General features: G+C 40.2%; 1 protein-coding gene across 1 annotated transcript in view; it reads left to right on the top strand.

The window, feature by feature from the left end:
* The first annotated feature begins 2,121 nt into the window (after window positions 1-2,121).
* Window positions 2,122-24,816, top strand: part of LOC115355886 (inositol-trisphosphate 3-kinase B-like) — a 36,465-nt gene continuing 13,770 nt past the window's right edge. The window contains exons 1-6 of the mRNA XM_030046810.1: window positions 2,122-2,676; window positions 7,632-7,808; window positions 8,705-8,870; window positions 9,215-9,493; window positions 10,359-10,820; window positions 10,884-11,366. Of these exons, the coding sequence (XP_029902670.1) occupies window positions 7,762-7,808; window positions 8,705-8,870; window positions 9,215-9,493; window positions 10,359-10,820; window positions 10,884-11,366 (1,437 nt within the window). The 5' untranslated portion in view covers window positions 2,122-2,676; window positions 7,632-7,761. The remainder of the gene's footprint in view (window positions 2,677-7,631; window positions 7,809-8,704; window positions 8,871-9,214; window positions 9,494-10,358; window positions 10,821-10,883; window positions 11,367-24,816) is intronic.

Consider the following 24,816-nt stretch of genomic DNA (forward strand, 5'->3'; position numbering starts at 1 on the left):
TGAAAGAGTCATGAATGTCAGTTTCTTTAAATAAGCTTGACCAAGTCTTCATACGTGATTTAAAAAAGAACCCGCTTGGCTGCTCGTTCTTTTCAATGCAATGACCTCAGGCTGGTATGATTTTCAGTGGATGGAAAAATAATTTTACTACGGCTCCAACAACAGAACTGCCACATTCAAATCAACACCGGGCACTCACCTGACACTCCTCACATGCTCACATATAAACACAAAGTAAGAAGGCATAGATGTAAACATGCACAACACACACAGGGACAGAGAAATGCCACTAATTAGACATTTTATTATACATTAACCTGCCAGGATAAATTAATCAATGTAATCAATTAATAAAGGAGAATAACACTACATTTCTGCTTTGATTTATCTTATACAGTGTTGTCTGTTAATTTTTGAGACATGTAACATTTAAATTCGTGTCTCCTATTATAAATAAATACGTTAGCACAAAGGGAGTACCATTAAATAAACTTTGTCATATGTTAGTTCAATACTGATCATGGATTTGTTCATGGCCAATACCAGTACCAATTAGTAGGAAACAGACTGAGCCAATAATTTAAACCAACAATCAATAACAGTAAATGGAAAACTATCAGTGTAGTAAATAAAATGGCATCAAACTACATTTTAGCCCTCCTGGTATATTCAGATTTACTAACTTTTTTTTTTTACCCTTGGAGTTAGTTTGACCCTTGTGATTTAAACCTCCAGAAAATGACTATAATCAAAAGTGTTTTGTGTCCAGGACTTCATGTTTCTTCCTACTACCTAAATAGCCCTTTAAATAAAACGTAACACATCCTCTTGCCTCAGTTCTTGTGGGAGTCATATTTATGTTTATGTTACCTCCCAAATGTCACATTAACTATCAGTGGTTCTCAGTGGCTCACTACAGGTGTGGTTGTGTAAGGTGAGGGCCCTAAAGCAGAGGGAAGTTTTTGGAAGATTATGAATGTCATGTTATGGTTCCTCAGTGTCATCCACATCAAATACAACAAATGTATGCAAAATGCTGATAATTCCTATATGTTGTATACAATGTTTTTAACATGCATTGACAGCATAGTCACTGTCAGTGAACATTCATTACTGTCATATAACCAGGAGAGACAGACTGTCCCATAGGCCTTGTTGTTACATGGACATCTTTAAGGAGGATAAACATGGAGAGGTGGAAACTAGGGGTTTAATAGTTCAGTAAACCCACAATTAGGTTTTGAGGTCACAATTTCAGTATTGGTTTGTTTTTTGAGGTCACAATTTCAGTATTGGTTTGTTTTTTGAGGTCACAATTTCAGTATTGGTTTGTTTTTTGTACATCAGTTAAAAAAAAAAAAAAAAAAAAAAACTCCACCACTACCTATATTCTCTGTATTTTATCTTATTTGCAAAAATAACTTTTTTCATTCAGAGACTTTGGAGAACATTATAAAATCAATAAATATTTTTTCAAAGGCAAAACCCCTCGTAGACAACGTAAAACAAACATAAAGAACACTTTCAGTATATTCTTTAATTCATCAGCTCAGTGTGTGGTTCGACGGCTGTCATACATGTAACTGTACCACTGCACTCGGCAGGGTGTATTGAAAGGTCCGTTTTTTCATACGTTTATTTCAGTGTACATGTTCTTGTTTGCATGTGAAATCACGACCAGAAGACACACACCGGGATGGGCATGTATTCGCTGGAAACCCGTGAGCACACAGACAAGCTCTGTGGTGTAGAAAGGTCTGGAGAAATGTTGTGTATGTCTGTGTGCTCCAACTCCATCTGCCAGCCACTGTTAATGGGGCAGCTACGGCGCTTTCCTTTTTTTGTCAGCCACGCTGTTGGCTCGTGCGCTGCCTTTAATTAGACATGCACGCGCGCTTATCTGAGGGCTTTCCCAGCGCCGAACGCACGTGCACTCGAGCGCGCGCTCACAGCAACTGAGTTTCCCCCCCCCCCCCTTTTCCTGTGAACCGAGCCTGAGAGAGAGAGAGAGAGAGAGAGAGAGAGAGAGAGAGAGAGAGAGAGAGAGTTGTCGCTTCCGGCTTCAGGCACAGACAGACGCAAACAGCGCTTTACTATAAGTCGAGAGAGGTGCCGAGCAACGCACATGACAACACAGTCCTCCGAAAACTATTCATCCCGAGAAGAAACAAAAGAAGGCTTTTCACGTCGCCTTGCGTGAAATACGTTGAACTACTTCTTCCGACATAGTTAGAGCCAAAAAAATATCAACCTCGCTGAAGAGAAAGACGTTTGGAAATCTTTTGTGGAGGAGGATGTTTTGTGAAAAGGTGAAGAAGAAGGAGAAGCAAGGATCAACTGCGTCGAAGAACTAGCCTACTTGTCGGAACAAACCTCAAGAGCAAGAGTTTTAGTTTTAGTTTTATTTTCATTTTTATTTATTTTTTGGGGGGAGGTTTGTAGCCTTGTGTCTCTCACAGCCAAGACCTGGGAATAAGTTGGCACACAAGGAGGCGCAGCCTGTGTGTTTGGGCATAGTTGGTGTGTGTGCCTGTTCCCTCTCTGTGTGTGTGTATCTTGTCTCTCACACACAGAGAGAAGAGACTCATCCTCGTTTTTATTGCTCTGGATATCAGGCCGAGGTATTACAGGCCAATAAAAGTGTCCTGGAGGAGGCTTGGAGAGCTGGGAGGTGAGGTAAGACCCAACACGGCCTGCTGTCATGTCATGAGATTGAGTCCCATCCGAGATGATGATTATGCTTGGATGCAGTTTATTACACAGTCATACATTACACAGTTGGCTGGACTGTAGATTGGCAGATAACGGGAGACAGTGGATAATGATAAAAAACAAAAACATCTTTTGCATAGCAAACATAACAAGCCATTCATGCTTTTACAGAGATTAACATTCAGAAAATTAATAATGTTTAAAAAGATACCACATTCATTCTAGGGTCAGCATCCGGGAGACCTCTTAAATACTGTTCTCCAGATTTCTTCCTTAATTTATTATTATTTTATTTTTTTTCATGACTACAAATGTGGTGGTGACCATTAAATCAGGCCCAACAAGAGCTTTCCAATAATACCACAATGCTCACTTTCAGTCAAAATGTCGTTTATGATTTGTCTCTTTATCTCTCATTTTGCTCTGGAATCCCTCTCACATATCATGGACCCCACTGAGGTTACCGCTGGGTTTAAAGTATGGTCAGCTATCTCTGCTTTTGTGAAATTCTCCTTTTTTTTTGAAAGTCAAGAAATGCTCTCTGAGGAGCTCATTCCATTTTTAAGCAACTTATTTTCCTTTGTACGCCTACAGTATGTGGGTAGGCTGTAGGCAGTGTAGTTTTCAGCAGAGCGAGTACTAGAATTGCCCACTTGGAAGCCATCTAAAGCTTTTGTAAATTCGCCCAAATCTGATTTTTTTTGTCTGATAGAGCAACCCTGGCACGTTTCATGTACATGTGCTGTCATCCCAGCATTATGACCAGTACAGCAATCTATATACCAATTGATTTTCAGTCTCTCTCCCTGTTGAAGGCAATTCTCATGTATATTTCCTCAAAAAGTTTCCCTTTTTTTACCATTATAGTAAAAACCAGGATGAATATTTTGGTTTGTCAGTTTACTCTTCATAAATTCACTGTGGAGTAGTGTAAATGATGCACAGCTGTGACTGTATGCATGTAGTAATAGAGATTATGGTGGCGTTTGAGATGATGACCGAGGTGATAATGGTGCTGCTGATGGTTTGCCTCGCTATCCTGCTGCATCGCTGTCCGTTTCTAGCGCTGGTGTTATGTATCTTCAAAATTTTTGGGCTTTTCATCATAGTGATGGTGGGTGGTCTTACATTGCAGCCAACATGTCTTAGATGGAAAGAACAAAAAGAAGCTGTCAATCTGGTTGTCTGCCTCTGCAATTTTACCTTCAAGGGAGATGAAAATTAGCCAGCCAGACAAAAAACTGAAAGTGGTAGGCTTTAAGAAACAGAAGTAAAAGTGGAAAATGCTGTTGGTAGTAGCAAAACAGCTTGTAGTTGATATTCCACAAGGTTGCCAGTGTGCTCTCTCATGGTTGAATATACAGGTATGGATGCTAGAGCACACAAAGGTTAAATTACAGTGCTATTGGTTTGTTTTCTAATATACAGCTTCTGTTTAACAGGGCTATTGACAGTCAGGTCAACCCAGTTTACAGTGCAGGACTGTTAAATAGCAAATAACCCAGGGATTCAAGAGATTAGTTTGCCCAGGGTTAATGGTTTTCTTTGTGTGTGTGTGTGTGTGCAGTTTTTTTGCATTATGTTCACTGAAACTTAAACAATCCCTATAGGGCAATTAGGTCATATGAAGAGAAGTGAGTCCACAAGCTGCAGGGTGAGAGTTAAAGTCAAACAGAAGGCAGAAAAAACAAAACAACACAAAGTCTCTAGGATGCAGTTAGTCCTGTGCAGTGTGCAGTATGGAAATGCTCCCCTGGTGCCCACTGCTGTTTCACTGACTGATTGATTCAGTAGTTCTGCAGAATTTCAATCTGCTACTCCTGCACACAAGACACAGGGCTGTAAACCAAGATAAAACAGCCTATAAAAGTCGCTCTCCCTCTCTTTCTCTCTCTTTCTCCCTCTCACTCCCTCTTGTCTTTCAGGCCATGTCTCCTGCTGTCTCCTTAATTCCCTCCTGTTTGTCTCTCAGCCTCTAAGGATGTTTGTGTCTTCACAGAGACAAGTTTTTAATTACAGTGAAGAAAGCTACACTGGCTTTACAGAGAGACATCATACTTATTGTTTCCTGCCTCTCTCTCCAACTTTACTCACCAACAAGGGGATCCCATGTTTACCCTGTCGTTCATGATGTAATGTTCAACTTGTCAGTCAGTAATCACAGTTCAGTCAGCTGGTCTGGGGGTGAAAATTGTTTGTGGAACCCTTGTTTTGAAGAGACTGTGTGGGCGTTTTAGTGTAACTTCTTTGGTGAAAATGAGGAATAATAATAATAATTAGGATGTAATGATATTAATAATAATAATAATAATAATAATAATAATAATATTAACAACAACAACAACAATAATAACAACAACAATAATTATTATTATTTATGTATGTACTGGTTGTGTCTTTTCCTGTTCAGCTGCATCACTTGGTAGCAGGAATCCCATGATGACCAAGACATTGAAATATTTTACTCAAGTAAGAGGAAGAGTTGTTTTCTACAGAATACTCAGTAATTGCACTGAACTGTACTGCACTTGTTAGACGAGTTCTCAGTGGGTAAGTCACTTAAGGGCTCATCCATTTGTTATTGATGTTTCCTTGTAGAAGACCTATTTTGTCACAGATTACATGTGTTTCTGATGTGCCACAAAGACATATTTCTAATCAACATGTCTTGTATGTCCGGAAGCATTTTAGCCAGTTTTGTTACTTTAGCCACCAAAACTGCTTTTTTAAGTTCAGGAAAAGGTTATGGTTAAGGTTATGAAACCTTTGCTAATATGAACGTCAGCTAAAGTAACTTTATCTTAAAATGAATGCCACTCTTGCTTAACACAGATGTTGGACTTGGGTCTCCCAAGTGTAAGTTAATTAATGCCATTAGTAACACCTGTGTGTACCTGCTAGCCTATTTCATGTCAAAATCATTGTTGGGAAAATGGTCTATTTAGTGAGCATAAAACTACTGTCTGTGTGTCATTTTGCATCTCTGTATGACAGAGTGGCTTCCCTTTCTGTGGTTAACTCCCAGTCAGGAGCTAAAGGAGGCCACAGGCCTGTTTCTAATAGGGGTACTAGTTTCTTTTAATGAGCCTGGATCTCTGATGCCGCAAAAACTAAGCAAGCGAATTGAATTCTGACTTAAAGTGCTTATTTCATCATATTTTAAGTCAAATGATTGCTTGTAGCCAGCAAATGGCTTTTAATCTGACTTACTCTATGAAAGTAAAACATTTCAGAAGTAACAGTGCAACAAGTAAACATGGTGAATTTGAATACAGGGACGCGGTGAACTTGCTACATTTCACCATGTAAAGAGAAGTGCTTACTCAATGATTGTATGAAAGCTACGCTTGGTGTCCCCGCTTCTCTGGCTGTGTCACTCCACAACAAGGAGATCCCATGACTCAGCTATAGTCGTCTTTCCCTCCCTTTTTTTTCTACCCTCTTCTTGTCTGTCTGTCTTTCTTCGCTTGACTGTCCCTCCCCCCCTCACATTTCTTCTCTTTATCTCTCTTCCTCTCTCTTCCTCTCCCATCCCTCTACATGTCTGCCTCTGCATCCTTCCCACCTCCTCCATCTCTTTCTGTGTTTCCCTCTCTCCCCTACGTGTCTCCCGCTTTGTGTCTCTGAAAGAAACGTTCATATTTACATCAGGCATATACAATTGAAACTGTGTTCAGTGTTTAAGATGTCATAGAGGTTAGTTAAAAAAGAGGGCCTTGATAGACTTTCATTTTCATGGAAAAGATGACCAAGTGCATTTGATTTAGTAGTGGATAGAGCATTTTTCTGGAGAGAAAACTGTTGACAAATCCAATCCTCCCACTGGAGCATCAAGGTAAATGTTTTAGGACAGGTGGAGGAGACTAGAAGCTTGTTAGAGAGCTTATTTCAGTTTTCTGAAATATTCTAAGTATGCATTTGATATTACTAATGAGTATCTAATTTTGTAACAGTAGACGTTTCTGGATTTTGTTGGATTTGGAACTCGATTTTAGAGGAACTTGGAACTTGGACTGGGCTTAAAGATGCCTGCAGCCAAAACCTAAAAAGAGCAATTCACTTAGCCTAATTACTGTTATGTCCAGGAGAAAGCTGACGCTCCGAAAGAAGGGGAGATGTTATTGATTTATTTGGTTAAGAGGTAGCACTTTACATCCAAGCCTAATGTTAGGCATGTGAATTGATGTTACCTATAGGAGCTGAGTCTTGTTAAATAATCTAACTTGTCAAGGAAGAATGTAAAAAACACGAGGGAGCACATTTCAGCTAGTAAATACATTTATTAAAATGTAAGTCACTATAGGTTTAAAATGGTAACAATGCATTTACTTACCCATCACTGCAATTCATGAGCGATTACAGTGAGTGTGCCAGTGACAGAACTAGTGCTGCGTCATTGGTGAAACACTGATGACACAAAAATATTTATGTGATGTTTGAGGAGTGGTATCCGCCTCAGTTTGAATGAAACATTGGCTCTGTGCCGCAGGATAGAGCGGAGCCATAAATAGCCAGAGGTTGTTTTTTTTTTTTTTTTTTTCACCATTTTCCTGCTCCTTCTCTATAACTGCAAAGTGTTGGCCACAAATGCCTAACAAGAACACATTGCTGAAGCTAAATATGTAAAATATACTGCAGCTCCAAAGACCATGTGGCATGTAAATCCCTGTTATTTAGCTTGACAGGTAGCAACAAGACTACCAAAAACCTTTTACAGGTCTGACATGCACTTCAGTAGTGTGATGAATTTTTTTTAAATACAGGAAAGTATTTTTATTTTCAAATTCTATCATCATATATATACCATTTTAATTGTTCATTTGAGGCTTTTGGGGCCTCTTTTTTACCCTTTACTATAAACACAAAGATCAGATGTCATTAAATTTGATTTCCCTTTTATTTTTTCAAAAATTTTCTAGCAGTGGAAGGCTACCGCTGCTGTCTGAGTGCAGAGGAAACTGAGAGCCACCAGACCAGACCTCCATGCAGCTCTAGGGAAGATTGTCAGATGTGTACCCAGCCCTCCAAGCCCCTGGCCTGGCCGCGGGGATGGCAGCCTCTGCCCTGAACCTCAACGGCCCTGGAGTCATGAACAGGTGAGCTGTTGGCATGTCATATTTTTACATTTAAATACTATTTATACAGACAGTTTTTATGGAATTTTCGACATTTTTTTACAGAACGTTTGCAATCTATGTAGATGGCTGGCAAGCTGTTAAACAGGGCTGGCAAAGTTACTTTCAAAATGTAATTACATGCTTAAGATCACTGTCTGTGATGTATTCCATTTAAACACTCAAAGTCAGTAATGTAATCTCCCAGGTATGTTCTAGTTGTAATGTGTGCAGAAATATGTTGAATGCTAATTAAAATCAAGAATTCATAATGTTATCATCATCTTTGACAATCAGTACTCATCTGTTGCTTATTGCATTTAGATTTTAGCTATTTAGGTGATGCGCCTTTTATGAGTGACATACCAAGTTGGGTTTGTTTTCATTTTAATTAAGTTAGTTAGTAACACTAAAGTTTATTGATACATGTTATTGATAGAAGTTCAGAAGTTCATCCTGATACTCATAATGTCTGTGATTTGCCTTCACAAATCATGTTTAGTTTAGTTTAGTTTCCATAATATCAGAATCTAAACTCTGTTTTTTTTCTCCAAACTATTATAAATTACTCAAAAGGCCTTGATCTTTTTCTGTATTACCTGCACTATGAGTGATTGGAGCTTCTGAGCACAGAATGGACTTTTTGCGTTGTTGTTATTCGATTACTCTGTAATGGGAGTGACATGATGTTGTTAGTATTAGTAAATGATTAATATAATGAATATGTCTTAGTGTGTACAGTATGAGGCTCTGTGCACTGTGGTGTCTGCCTGTATGATGCTTTTAAGATACTGTATATTAAATTAAATTTAGGATTCTAACATGCATGGTGTTTTCTTTTTTCTGTCTGTTCTTCTCCTCTCCTCTCCTCTCCACAGCAGTAATAAATTTCAGACCCAGCCAAGCTCCTCCAGTACTGCCTCCAGAGCTCGAACCAGCCCAGAGGGTCGACAGGTCCTGCCGGTCCAAGATCCGAGCACCTACTGTCAGCTACTGGGTGGAGGAGCCCTGGGTGGAGGTCTCTTCAGCCCAACCAGCCCCAAGGTATCTCAGCTGCAGTTACAATTGCAGGAAGTGGTTTGCAGAAGGATGTAGTGAAGGGTAAACCCTTAGTTTACCCACATTTTTTATTTGTAGCATTTACCCACCTTCACATGAATATTTATGAGATATATTCATGTTATATGTTATAGTAAGCAGTATCAAACTGAGAGGATAGGGTGTTATGAAGAAAAGAAAGCAATCATTTATGCTTCTTTGAATTTTTGTTTATGTTTGTAGTTTTCATTTATTTCTTTGTTTATTGACATTTACTTTTACATTTATTTCATTTGGTATGAGTGCATTAATTTTGTCCCTGTCGCCCCACCTTGTTTTTCTTCTCCCAGACAAGTCCCAGCCATGTGTCAGGAGCCCCGGGCCGGGCCTTTGTCTCTACCCCCTCCTCCTCCCCCTCCCTCTCCCCCAGCCCCACCCCAAGAGCTCGATCGCCCTCCCCACGAAACCTGGAGCGCCTGGGAGTTAATGTGGGCCAGCGAGTCCGACGTCTGAGTTCTCCTGGCGGGGAGGAGGAGAGAGGAGGAGAGACATTAGGAGGAGAGCGACGAGGGGAGCAGAGACGCCAAGCACAGCTGCTGCAGATACACAGAGAGCTGCAGAATGTAGAGGTGGTCCTACGTGTGTGTGTGTGTGTGTGTGTGTTTGTGTGTGTATGTATGTGTTCTTGTTCTGTCTCTACCTCGCTCTTTCCTTATTCCCAAATCTCTCTCCCCTTCTTCTCCTGTCTCCCTTTTGCTCACAACCTGTGCCTGTCTGTCTCTCTCCATCTATAGGAGCATTCACCCCAGATGTGTTTGTAGCGGTTCAGTCAAACCCTGAGTGTTGACTCCTTTTAATTTGGTTTATTTAAATAGGTGAAAATGATGCCAGTCAAACTCGGGTAGCAAGATATGGCCACACCAAGACACCTGATGAAATGGGTGTCAGTCCTCTTCTAAGTGAAGTGTGCTGCAGTTGGTTAAGCAATCCAAACCAATTATCCAACATCCAGGGAACAGTGCCAAAATTTGAGGTCATGGATGTTGAAATCTGGCAGCTAATAATGCCTCCTACTTGGAAAGCCAATAGTGTAAGAAACTGAGATCCAATTGCAATCTGGACGGATGCTCATATTCTGCCTTTTATTGATATTCTTTCCTGGTAGGAACATCACAGAAGGAGAATTAGGCCAAAGAGCGCGGACAGTCCATCATGCATAGTTTAACTTACAGGAACTGGAATTGATTTTGTTTTGACTGCTCTGTGCCAGAAAAATCTCTAACCTGGCAGGATGACAGGTTGCCAAAACTCTGTGCAATAAACAAGCTATTTGTGAGTCCATGACACTTTCGTTCACCAGCCCTCGCTTGCTTGTAATCGGGCAGTGTGAATCTAAACAGACCGAATACCAAAATGCAGTGGCGTAAACATTTCCACTGGAAAGAAAATGAACTGTGGGTATGTCAACAGGCTAATTGTCTCTGTGTGTTCCAGGTCAGGGGAAAAGTGGGCATGTTTGAGGCCCACATTTCAGGGATTCGCACCCAGGTGCTTAACAATGAGCTCCAACGCAGCCCTCGGTCTCCAAGACGACTGACAAGCAACTCCAACTCCCATCACTGCCAGCCAATCACGGCCCCTGACAACGTGACGCACCACCCCAAAGAGAGCAAAGCTTGTTCTTTTCTCCAAAATGGCAGAGAAAGGGAGGAAGAAATGAGGAGAGAAAGGGTAGAAGGAGAAAAGAAACAGAGCGAGAAGGACAGAAGCGCTAACAGAACGAATATGGGGGACACGCAGCCAATTGGTCAAAATGTGAGCCAGTCAGAGACGAGAGCACTGACTTCCTGTGTAGACGGACTACTTGGCATTCAGGGTTCCCTTGAGACACTGAAGCCAGATGGAGGAACAGACAGGGAGTGGGGAGAGGAAGGAAGAGAGAGAGAGGAGAGAGAGGGAGGAAGACAGAGAGAGGAGAAAAAGGGAGGAGGTGAGAGAGAGGAGACAGGAAACAAAATGCCGGGAGAAGAAAGAGGAGCAGAGAGAGGAGAGATAAATGAGAGACAAGGCCAGTTGTGTTCTGAGATGGTGCTCCAGGCAGAGAGGGGGGCCAGGACTGAGGTTAACCCAGAAAGCACTGCTCCACCTTGGGCACAAAGCAGTGAGAGCCCCTGTGGTTTGCTGGAGGAAACTGACCAAACCTCCAACCACTCTTCCTCCATCCCCGCAGTCATAATAACCGACCATGGTCTGGAAGGCCCACCACACATTTCCGAAGGCCCCAACTCAGACCAGGGACTCAGCTGCAGCCCAAGCCCCAGTTCTAGCCCCATCCCTGGGCCAAACTCATCCTCCCGCTCCCTTAGGAAGCTGTCGTCGTCCTCCACCTCCTCAGCTGGCTTCTCCTCATCGTGGGAGGAATCAGAGGAGGATATTTCCAGCGATACCGAGAAGGGAGAGCAGCTTCTCAACCCTGCCGTCCTCACTTCCCAACAGAAAGCAGTGAGTAGCACCAAGCACGTGTGTGTGTGTGTGTGTGTGTGTGTGTTTGTGTGTGTGTGTGTGTGTGTGTGTGTGTGTGTGTGTGTGTTTGCGTGTTAGTTTGTGCTCTTGCATGCAGACATGGCAACAACCTACGTGTTGAGAAGTGATTCAGGAAGCTTTTTTAGTCAATCTTTTGTTGTTTAAAACGGTTTTGGTCATGGAATTCCTGGAATATCACTGGATTTTAGAGGCATTTTCCATACACCGAAAGTCAGGGTGGGCAATCAGACAAAATAAGACATCATCACAACATCTTAGAACGGATACCTCAATATTGATATTATAACAACATTATAGGGATGTCAATTGGTGCTTGGTGCTTATATGATACCTAAACTTATGTCATGATATTGATGTAATTTTGAGTTATCGGCCAACCTTGATGCAGACATTTCCACAACCTGTGTGACGATAGGCGATTCAGTAAACTGGTCCAGTAGACTTCTTACTGTTAATGGAAGGTCAGGTCATTATTGGAAACTGTGTCCCCAAGGATTCCCATTCCATTGTTCATGGACTTCCTGGAATAACATTGGATTTTCAGAAGTGTTTTCCTCCTCAGGAAAGTCACACCATTTGCTAAATTATGTTGGGTTGTCGGGAAGTTTTACAAATGTGTCACTTTACAGGAATCTATCAGAATGTCTTTTACCGGTTGTGTCACTCATTCGTTGAGTTCAGTAGTGGTTTTCTTTATGAGAAGCTAGACATTTACATTGTCTGGTTACTCCTCCACACCAGCGTCTATACTGATGTAGACGGGGGTATTATTTATATTTATTATTATTTATTTATTGTTTTAGGGACAGAAACAGTATTCAGAGATAAGCTATAAACAGCTTTCTGATGCAAAAGATGAAGCATCACAGCGATATATGCGGTGCTAATTTGCAGCACTTGTCCCTTGAGGGGCTTTTGTGAAGATAAGATGTTAAAAACAGTAAAATACTGAAAGAAAAAGAAAGTAAAGGAAGGAAACAAAGTACAATAAGATATAGCAAAACATGGCCTTTTTACCTAAAGAATTCAAGGGATTTTTGTTAGTAAAGATGTAAAAATGTGGTGTAACAAAATTTACTTCAGTGGTTTGGGACAGGGTTTTTTTCCTTTTTTTTTTTTTAAGCAAAGCTTGTGATTGCCAGTCCCTGGAAAGATTCTGCCTGTACACAAGTCTCTGTTGCCGATCCTGGATCAGAACATGTGTGTGTGGTTGTGTCTGTGTGTGTGTCAGTATGTTTGTGTGACCGCCTTCGTGTGTGTATGTGTGTCTGTGAATATGTCTGCGCATGTTGCTGGGTGCTACTGTGTCATGTGTCAAATTGGCCTGAGCTCTCTCCCTGAGTAACGGTTGACATTCACAGTAACAAAGCTAGCTCTGTGCCCCGACCTGTGTGTGTGTGTGTGTGTGTGTGTAGGTCTGTTTTACTGTGTGGGTAGGTAAGTGTGTGTGTATGTGTGAGTGAGTGTTTGAGAGAGCGAAAAAGAGAAAGCAAGAGGGATTGCTAGTCACACACAGTTAGGCTTTGCCTGCAGTTGGACACAGTTCAAAGAGGAGGCTTAGGCCTGTTTGACTGTGTGTGTGTGTGCGCGCGTGCATGTGTGTGCGTGTTTGTTTGTGTGTGTGGGTGGGTAGGTGGGAGTGTTTGTACATGTAGTTAGCATTAGTCACATAGCCAGTTCATTTTTGCTTTTAAATATGATTGAACATGATCGGTCCTTACATCACAAAGAGTCTTTTTCCTCAGGTTTTTGGCTTTGGCAGAGCGTTGCTCACGTTCGCTTAATATCAGCAAAACTGTCATGAATCATATATGAGATCTAAAACGGAGTGGTATTCCCCTGAGAGTACAAGACAAATGACCATGCAGAGCAAATGCAGTTTTACTTGTTTCAGGAATATTTCAGGGAACAAGTATAAATGTGTTGAAACACAGCAGAATAAAGTAGATCAGACCAAGAAAATGACAATAAATTCAAGAAATTTCTGAAACCAGGTTGATTAGCACTGGAAACAGCTGGAATTATATAATCCCACTGGTAGATTTTTTAAGAAAAATCGTATTAAGAAAAATATTACAATACTAATTGGAACAAATAAAAACAAAAAAGATTAGGAATGAAATGGAGTTAAAATGCAGATTTTAACATGCTGTTCTTCACATGATGAAAATCTAAATGTCCATGTTTCCATTTTCTGTGAAGACAGCAATAAGTAAAAACAAATTTTCTTGTGCTTTAGAGGAAATTAATGGATTATTTTTTAACAGTTAGAGTTGCTCTGTGATGTTGAGAGCGTCACCAATTTCTATTTTTTTAAAATATATAATTCTTTTAAATGTATGCATACATTTGCCTTACATGGTGTCATCTTTTATTCTTTATTCTTTATTTTTTATTTATTTAATCTTGTAATCTGTGGATACTGTTGAAAACTGTGAATTTCCTTCGGGATGAATAAAGTATCTATCTATCTATCTATCTATCTATCTATCTATCTATCTATCTATCTATCCTGTTTCATTGAATGACCCATCTCGAAAGGGAAATCGCAGTCACTGGCATGGCTCTTAGCTATTTGTTTAAATGCATTTGCCTGATGGATTTGAACAGAGTTTGTGTTGTTTGTTGTTTGCATATTTCCCTTCATCTTTATCGCCACAAATTGACTGTCGCTCGCATTGGAGATTGAATAAACTGACTCAAACACACAGTTTACAGTATAAAGTCTGGGTACATCGTGTTGTATCACATGAATGTAGCTCAATAATGGGTTTTGACCCATAGATTAAGAAACTGTGGTACATGTGTGCAGAAGGCAGACATGCAGAAACACATAAAGCATGCTTGGCTGTGTGGGTGGTATGTAGGCTGCAAGAGAGAGAGGGAGGAATGGAGAGAAGATAGGAAAGAACAAGAGAGAGAAGCTGTGAGAGAGAGGAAGAAGAGGAAAGGGAGAGAGGCACAGAGCGAGACAGACAGAGAGAGAGAGAGGAAGGAGAGCTTTATATGTTTTGTACATTAGCTAAATTTATCTCAAATTGGAAGTCGTGTAGACATGGGACAGATCTGATCTTCCCATGGCTGTTGAGACAGTTTGGATCAGGTCTCTACCACAGTGACAAAATCACATCTTGTGTACCCGTAGAAGACCAGAGCCACACTCTTAAAACAAATGGATAACACTTTACTTTACAACGCCCTTACTCTAGTGTATTAACCTGTGTGCTAGCCTATGGAAAAATATTGCTAGTGCCCAGTATTACATAAAAATCTCGCAGAAATACAGTATGTTGCATACCACGAAAATGGCTTCATTAAAACACAGGCATCACATTTTTCAGCAGATTTATTTTGCTATGGCCATCGACTTTTGGGTTATATAAGAGTGTACATGCTTAGCTGGAAGAAGCTGAGATCTGAACAGAGCCATATATAGACCGTGTTGGGCCATTGCGGCTGATCTGTTGAGTGTTGGGCATCTCACCAAGGTGATGTTGTTGAGGTTATAGTTACATAGGTACAGCCAACGCTTCTCGGTTAAAGCGAGGGGAGTGCAAGCCACTTTTAATAGATTGTAACAAAACTGTGAACATTTTCTTCTTCTGTTGAATTGTTGAGCTGTGATATGAATGATACAGAGAGAAACCTGCAGTCTTTGACAGCTGTGGTGAAGCTGTGCACAAGGTGGGATGACAGCTCAACCCCCTTGCTTCCTCAGTATTTTATGTCACTTGTCAGCTCCATAATGCTTAAGATTAAGCAAAACACTTGAGAAGTTAATTTCACTATTTGCTTGCTGGCCTTAAGGCAGTAAGAGTTTTTGATTACAAAAGGACTTCTGAGCATTATATGTGCCTGTCTAAATAGCATTGAAATGAAGGACAATATGCACAAAAGGCTTTAGTTCTTTAGGTGCTTTTTCAGTGCAGTTGAAAATCCCCTCAAATTAAAGCTTACAGTCCACACTTCCACATCATCATTATTGTGTCATTTAATATCCAGTGGTGTAGAAAAAGGTTACATGTTCACACAACTGATACTCCTGCATTTGCAGTGTCTAAAGTAGAATACATAGGAAATAGAAACAGGAGAAACTAGTTCCCTGGTTAGCACAGGAGCAGGTATAGTCAACAGGAAGCTAATGAATGCAGTTGATTGGAATAATCAGTGACTCAGATTGTTTGACTGAAACTACAGCATGCAGAGGGTGTGCAGTTTGACTCATGGTGTTTAAGCTTCAGGATGGATTTGAGATGTACTGCATTGTTTTTGGTACATTGTGATACATGGCTGGTGTTCTTCTTGGGGGTGTTTGAAAGTTCATGTAAAAATCCATGAAAAGATCCATCCATGATATATACAGAGGTGTCTTTTTGGAATGAAAACTTGTCTTCGCCCACTCATAATGTTTCTATAAAGCAAACACACTCAGTTGCTCAACTCTAAAGTGTAGACACACACTAACACTGACGCAGCCTCTGAATGCGCACACCGCACTGCAAACAGCTTGTTGCATGCGGACAAACACTTACACATGCACAGAATCAGTTTTTTTCAAGTCACTCATATGCACTCACGTTACAGACACATCTTCATAGTTCTATGCTTTTGGAGGTATATTGACTTTCCCACACACTCACATGCTGACCGAAACATTTGTTTGAAATTAAAGACAAATCCTGTATGTAAAACCAAACAAATGAGTATTCTTGCAGTGAGGACTGGGCAGAAGGTCATTTTTATGCCCTCTAACTCTAATCCATGGCGATCCTTGCAAACTCATCACAAGCGTACACATACACACACACACAGACACAAGTATTTCAACTGCAGTGGAAAATCTTCACTAACACGGCGGCCAGTTGCTTAGCAACCCTGTGACGTCAAACTGAGTTTCCCTCTCACAGCTGTATGTGTGTGTTTGAGAGCGAGTGTCTGCACACAAGTGTGTGTGTTACCTACTATTTGGCTTACTGCTAGAGGGGAAACACCAGTCAACTCTTTCTCTGGTGTTACTGTGTAAACTTGTGCTCATGTGAGAATGCATGCATGTGCACACCAGTGTTTTCCCGGCCATGGTAGAGTAAGTGTGGCCCACCAGCCGCTTTGCATAAATACAACTTCTATCATTTGATTTGACATAATTCCCCAAGGTAAGGTCCATACTTTCAAAACACTTGACACAGTCATTTAAACCTATTATATTTTTGCAGAATTATTTGCACATTTTCATTGTTTTGTTTTCACCAAAAATACAAAACAGCATTTTTCCAAACACCACAGCCAAAACTCTCTAAATTCAGGTCCATGCTCTCTGAACAGTTTTAGGTGTCCAAAGTCTTTATAATTTTGTGAAACAAATGTTACTTCTAACTAATAGTGTAATAATACATTTTTATTATTTTCAAACATATCGCATAACAGCATGCTGCATATTGTAAAGCAGTCTCTGGTTACAACAGTAAACTTGTGTGGTTTCCTGTAATGGAAACTGTGATTCAGCGTGTTCATCAGTGCTTCTACCTCCTTACTGTATCACACGTGTAAAAGTGTCATGTGAACATGACATGTATTTCAAAATGTCAGAGAGGACATCACCAAAACTGACATGCCAACATATGAGTCTGGGAAATGTGAAGTGTGAGGAACAGGTATTTTGCGAAGAAAACCTTCCAACAACATGTTATAAATCAAGTTCCACCATAGATAATAGAAAAGTTTGTGGACCTTTCATGTGTGATTATGTCTAAATGTATTATCCATCAATGGATGAGTGTAGTTTTGATGGTAAAGGTGTGATCTGAAATTAAAGCAGCACTTCACTGAGTTGGACTTTTTGCAAAATGTTTCCATGGTTCTGAGAGCAGGAACCATACTTTAGAGAAGTGTCAAATCAGTGAGAGGTGAGTCCTGGTTTCAGTGCATAACTATGGTTTAAAAGCTGTGCTGTATGCCTGGAAACATTCTTCACTGGGGAAACTGGTGCTTTTGACATATGTATGTTAAAGCTGGGCAATATGGCCAAAAAAAATTTTTTTTTTCAAACTTCTCATGATTTTAATCTAGATTTTCATTTATTTTTTTTTTTCACTGACTACAACTGCTAACTGATGGGAATCTTAGCAGGCATGATCATGTGTCTGGTGACTGAGGCACACATTTCTGGGCACGTTCTGTGTCGATGAGTGAATCGTTTGGATTCTTTGACAGAGTGCTCAGCCACTTTTATAACGTTATAACATGCATAATGAAAATCTCAGTGTTACAAGTCAGCTGTTTTTTTTGCATAGATATACAACATAAATCCAAATGAACTGATTTGCCCATAATTTGTGTTCTGTTTTTTATATGGGTGTTTTTTCCCTATATAAGTCCCCTACTGTATGTTTCTATTGCTATTCATCTGATAAAGGTCAGTCAACCAAAGCATAAAGATGGGGTAAATTTTATTAGATAAACATTTGTTTTAAGATCAGAAGAGTATTGCACTTTCCTATTTTCCTGGAAATAATAATTTTATCACTGATATATCCAGTTGATTTTGGGTTTAGATAATGTCAGCTTGTTACCTTGTAACCCTAACCCTAGCTACCCATAGTATCTGGTCTGCAAACCATTGTTGTAGATACCATTAGCTACGCATTGTTGTTAACTCTTGGTAACAGGAACATATCTATGATATGTTTCTAGGCAACAGGTACACCACTTACTTCTTGCTGCTTCCAAATCTGTCACTTTTGAATGTTTGTTTGTGTGTTAGCATGATATCTCACAGAGATAAGAACTGAGTTGCATGAAAAAAGCCAAAACAACAACTATTAAACAGGGCTGACGTGCCTCACTGTAAGTTCAGAGTTTATTCTGACAGCTTGCTGTTCAAGTTCAAGGTTCAAGGTAACTTTATCACATATTATTATTTACATACATATTTTATTTATTACATATTTATTACAGCCAGAACTTAAAAATACTGTTACAGTAACCAAAATTTGGAGACAAATTTGCCTTATCTCATCATTTACTTTGACTCAAAACATTACTAACTTGACCTTAATTAAAACCATAGTTATTTTCTTTCAGCTGTCTCTTTCTCAAGACTAGTTGCTCTATATTTAGCCTTTTTTTGCGCGCCAACAAATTTGCACAGCAGTTTTTTCTGCACACCATTAGTACATGCCGTTTGTGTTTGGTGTGTGTGTGTGTGTCTCAGCCTAAACTTTGCAGACTCAGAGTCTGCAGTGTTTTCGTCTGCCAGGGGACCTTGTGGTGAGCGATATCAGTGCTGTTGTTTCCTCAGTACTTCTCTGTTGAAAACATTAGAACACATCAGTGTTTCCCCTGCTAGAGTTTTTTTTTTCACATTGCACATTTGTAACCCAGGGTTACCCTTAGCACTAGGTTTACACTCTTCTCACCACTCTCCACCCGTCTTCGCTCCTCCCCGTAGGCATCGAACGGCATCTGGCTGCCCTCAGCCCACCATTAAGAGTCACAGTTGAATGATTTTCAGCACAGCCGTGATGTGTTTTGGACCACTCCCAACTTGTGTTATATTTCAGTGCAACATGCTGCTAAATAATTCATCTTCAGCACGTTGCATGGAACCGTAGCGGCAGATGTGTATGTGTTTAAGATGATGCATGCTTTTCAAGATTGTAATCAGCGGTCTGGTGATAAACTCTTTCTCTCAGTGTTTCTTTTTTTCTCTCTGTGCTCTTTCTGTTGTTTACAGAGGGCAAGACACTTTTTTTCTTTCTTTTTTTTGTTTGTAGTCAGCGGCGGATGTGGAAAATACTGTCGCTGAGGCAAACGGCAACCCCCCCGCCCCACTTCCTGTCTGCAAGAAGTTCCTTTGCTTACCATTTCCTCTCTCTCTCTCTCTCTCTCTTTCTCTCTCTCTCTCTCTCTCTCTCTCTCTCTCTCTCTCTCTCAGTGGAAACTTTACTTTTTTCCTCCTCTCCTCTTGTCATCCAGCTGGTCTGGGGATAGAGATAGGAGAGATGGAGAGCGAGCCAGTGTGAGTCTGACTTTAGGGAGAGTTTGGGCAGAGAGTGTCAGTACATTTATGCTGCGGATTCAAAGTTAACCCATTTGTCAAGACAGGTTTTATTTCTCCCACTTTATCTGATGGAAAGTACACCTGGCAAAGACAGTTAAAGAGCAAGGAGAACAAGGAGAACACCAGTGTCATTTTGACTTGTAGCCCATTTACTTGTGTCCACTTTACATTTTCCTCAAACATTTTACTGCAGTTAATGGGATTTTTTAAAGGGATAATTCTTGTTATTCTTAAAATAAGCCTTATTTTAGTTTTTGCTATCATGACAATTGCCTTTGTTCAAAATACAATATAAATTGATGTAATATGTAGTGCAAACCTAAAGGTGAAACAAGTGGATTAGCTCTGAATGGTTAGGGTTAGTAAATTAAGAATTTCTTTCCATGTTATGTATGAAAAAAAAAAAAAAAAAACGGGTTGTGCATTTACTTATTTATTGAAACCTAAATATTTGGTTTAGTCGTCAGGTTCTCTTAGGCAGTTTTAAAGGGTGCTATTTAAAGAGGCTTTTCTTATAAACTGATGGGAAAAGTGTGCTTGACTTTAAAAGTGTGTCTGCTGACTCATACATGTGTATTGACACACTCCAAACAGCGTATAACTTTGAAGCCCTCACTTTCATAAGCCATCACTTTCAACTTCACTGCTGCTCAACACCAATATCAGTATTTGAAAAGGCTGCAGAGCGCTTCTCATGTTATTTCAGAGCGCCTAACCTCCCCTGCACACTGTGCACTGGTTAGTTTTAGAGATGATTTAAGATTTTGCTGATGGTTTTTAAGGTGCAGTGGTCTTACCCGCAACATGTCAGACCATATGAGCCGGAGCACAGCTCGAGGTCAAAAACTGAGCAGGCCTTTACTCCCAGGAGCTCCCAAACTTTGGACTGTCCTGCCAGAAGAGATAGAAAAAAAAGAAAAGAAACAAAAAAATGTATTGTCCTCAAGTGGAAATTTGTCTTTGGCAGGCACTTGAAACATGCAGACAAACCTCAAAATTCAAAATGTCATTAAAATAAAACCAAATGAACACATCGGGAATCCTACCATTAGATAAAATACCCAAGAACAAAAGGCAGCCAGATGAGTATCATCTTGTAAAGGCTGTTTAGAAAAGTGCTATACATAAAATTTTGTTTCTTAGGAATATGACGATTCCAGCAGTGAGTACAGATAAAGTAGAAATGTCTGGATGAAAGTAGGAACGCATGAAAAATAGCTGCATTAGTGGCAGTAGAACTTCCAGATACAATGAAGTGAAATCTGTGCAGTATGTAATTAGTGGAAAATCACATCAAATGAACCACTGTACCACCAAGTCGCAACATATATACATCTACCAGATATCTACCAGAAAAACTAATTGAAAATTGCAGCATATACATATGATGTGAGAAAATGTGCTTGTATTTGCCAGTGAGTGTCTATGCATGTAGATGTTTGCTATTTATCATTACAGATGTAGATGACATGTACAGAAAGTGTAAATTCACGTCAAATTGTGCATCCCTGACTAACACCACATGATCAAAACTGCAAAACATCTATACAGACTGAGTGACTGTGCTAGGTACACGTGTACTTTGTGCTGACTTGCATCAAAATGCAAAGGACGGACAGCAGAGTGTATAGATGGTTTGGCACGCTGCCTCAGCACCCCCCTGGTTGGCTTGAGGTGTCGTACGGCCTGATGGCTGTTGGCATACAATGTGTGTAACACACAAGCTGCATTAACATTTAATCACCAAAGGAAATTCAAATTATAGACAACCAATATTCATGTTGAACTAGTCAAAAATTGCAATCAAAATATATTCAAAGCCTTGAACTCTGATTCTCTCTGATTTACTTTCAAGTAGCATCAAAGAACACCTGTTTTTCTACATTGTATAACATTGTCACATGCAACTTTGCCACGCTTTATTGAAGCTACATCACACTTACATTGACTGACAAAGTCAAATATGCCATTGTTTAATGGCTGCAGTATTACATCAAATAGAAAATATCTAGATGTCTTGTAATCCCTGTTATCCATCAAAATATATCTGGTACCTCTGGAAATATAATAACTCCACTAGCATTTCAAATAAACGTCTGTGGGTTTGAACAAAGCTCGGCCACACAGCAATGATAAACCCGACTATGGGACTTGCAGGGTTGAAGAGGTATAAATGTAATTTTTACTGGCTTTATTTTAATCATACATAGCTAAAATTACATTATTGAAAATGTTAACATTGGATATCAAGATTTAAATATTCAAAATTACATACCCATTTTCAATCACTGAACGCAGAAACTTTGTTATATTCATAGTGGATATGTATTGTACTGCATTAATCCTGACTCGCAGAAATGATTGAACTTGAGCGATTAGATATCATAACAGCTTGCCATAGCTGAAAGCGCTGTGTGCTGCTGAAGGCTCAATGGGAGTGGGAGGTGTCGTTTCAAACGAGTTCATTTCAGTTGAGCTCCGTTCTGCTGCAGCGTGGCTGAGTGGCCATAACAGATCGGCCATAACAAGCGGAGTCTTTCTGACTGCAATGCATGCATGTATGCTGTACACAAACACACACATACACTCATGCACACACACACACACACACACACACACACACACACACATAGACACACACACACACACACACACACACAGACACATCCTGTAAATATAACACATACCAGCTAATCTGTCTCCACAAGTTTACACACATACACACACCATATGTGTGCACACTGTCAAACACACATGCCTATGACATTTTCTGAACATTTTCTGAACATGTGTTTTGTTTTCTTGTGTCTTGTTTTCAGTGCAGCATACAAACACGAGATTACAAAACAAACCCACACACCCACATCCACCCACCCACATACACACACACACACACACACACACACACACACACACTCTCTCTGTCTCTGTACCTCACACGTTTTGACCTCTGAAGATTTGCATGGCCAGATTGTGTTTGTTCTTAGTTTTGCCAATCAAATGATCTACACTCGATTATTCCTGCGCACACACACACACACACACACACACACACACACACACACACACACACACACACTTGTAGAGGCACACACACAGATGTACCTTGTGGGGCATAGAGAAAGGAGAATGCGAGCCTGAAGTGCTAGTTTTTAAGAGAGAGTTTTTAAGCGAGAGACACAGAGGGACAGTTGTTTGTTTGTGTGTAGCAGTCAAGCAGGCCAGTCAGCCGTAAGTCACTCTCTTACTAAACTAGTCCGCTGTTTATAAAGCCATAGAGTCAGTCCGCCGTCCAGCCAATCAACCAGCCCGTCAGCATGTGCTCTTCATGGTTGTTTTCAGTGTGGAGTATTGTTGTGTCAGCTGCAGCCATCTTTCTCATCACCATCATCCTCCTCCTCATTAACCACTCTCAGGTACTGTCACTCACACTTCTCGTTTTACTATTGCACACTCAGCTTTTGTACCTGGATTTAATCTTGCGTTTGACATGGCTACTTTTTGTGCTCAGATTTTATTGAACTATAACAACTCTGGTGTTATCGCTGTGATGCTTGTAGCTGCTCCTCTCCTCTGTTCTTCTTCCCTTTCTTCTCTGATCTCCTTTTTATGTCTTTAGCTCCTAAATTGCAGCATCGTGACAGGGTCTGCTGTTCATCACACACGTTGAGGTAGACCAGTCATGCACACACACACCAGCTGTTAGTGGGCAGCATGGAAGATGGATGAGAGTCAGAGAAAGTACAGAGCCTGGCTATTTTCCAAGCTGTAGTCCGATACTCCTTCTCTGCTACTAACTGGTGGAAGATGGTGGAAAAAGTTGGGAAGGGGAATACCGCCCTGTTTAATGTGTAAATGCTGTCCTTGTGGTCTGCAGCAGCCTAATCAGTGTTTGCTCTATGAGGACAACTGTTTCCCAGAGCCAGAAAAAAGAGATTTAACTCTCTCTGGAGCTCTGCCATGGACAGTGAACCACAGATCAGATTTTTCAGATTTTTTAAAAATTTATTTCAGACATTGTTATTATTAGTTAACAACTGAATCCAACTGAGCACACTTGCACTTTTCCGACAGCAATGAGCAGCTCAGCTGGACTAGTTGGAGTTTGGTCTCTTGCTCAAAGGCTCCTTGTCAGTAGTTGTGGATGAAAGGAGTGTTAAACCTTTTCCAGTCTTTTTTTTCTCCATATATGGCTGTACACATGAAGACAGTCTTCAGCTTTAGTTGAATGTTGTAGTGTGGACGGGGAAAATGGAGCGTTTTGAAAACTTGCAGGTATGAGTGTCATGTGATTATGCTCAGGCTTTTAGCTGACATTCAAAATGCTACTTTCATAGTTACAGTTCAACTTTATTGTCAGTCCAGATAAAGAGGTCTGGTTTTTGTCCATGTTGAGTCTTGATTTTGACTTCCTGCTGACATTTCACACACCTTTCACAAATATTTAACTCTCTTAAACCTGAGAAGAAAAGAAGAAAAACAAACAAGGAAATGACCTGAAATTAAGCAGCCAAAAAAGTAAAAGCAAAAGTAGGAAGTAGGAATAAAAGCAAAAGTACTGAAATTAAAAAATAAAAAAAACTCACTAAAACAAGCAACAACAACAAGAAAAACACATGTAACTATTTAAATATATAATTATAATAATTATAAATATGGTTTTCTTGATTTTTTCCCTCTCTCTCTCTCTCTCTCTCTCTTTCTTTGTCTTTCTTTCTTTCTTTCTTTCTTTCTTTTTTTTTTTAGCTAATTTCAAGGTCATTTTCTTGTAACCATTTCCTGCAAAGTTGCTCATTGCCGTTTTTTCCCATGCTCTTCAAAAGAAATCAAGTCATATAGCTTGTTGGGTTTCAATGAATTAATGCGGTTTGACTTCTGCAAACAGTAGAAACATAAAAGCCGTGGGTCAGGGGCGCCCCAACGTGTAGATGTTACTGTTTCTGTCTCTTCTGTTGAACAAATCAGTGTGGACAGGAAACTCTTTGAAAACGGTCCTAGTGTGAACTGAGAGTGAAAGACTTGTTCAGATTTAAGGCGCTGGTATAGGCTACTTGGTAAGAAGTAGAGCTTTTGGGACAAAGAGACGTCTCATAATGCAGAGTGACTTCTGGAAACATTTGGAGCTCTTTCGCTGTTTTCGGCAGGCACCTCTGCCAATCTTTGTCTGATATCTTTTGAAGTTGTTTGACCTCTCTGCTGTCCACAGTTGCTCCTAATTCTGTTGAATGTCCTTGAGAAGATTTTTATTTTTATCTATCGTGCTGTGCATTTGACGGTCCATCAGATAATTTAATAATTCGTTTCACCAGCTCTCCCATGGAACTGCACTGTAATTGTAAAACCGTGTTC

Source organism: Myripristis murdjan, chromosome 24 (genome assembly GCF_902150065.1).
Source record: "Myripristis murdjan chromosome 24, fMyrMur1.1, whole genome shotgun sequence".
Lineage (NCBI taxonomy): Eukaryota > Metazoa > Chordata > Actinopteri > Holocentriformes > Holocentridae > Myripristis > Myripristis murdjan.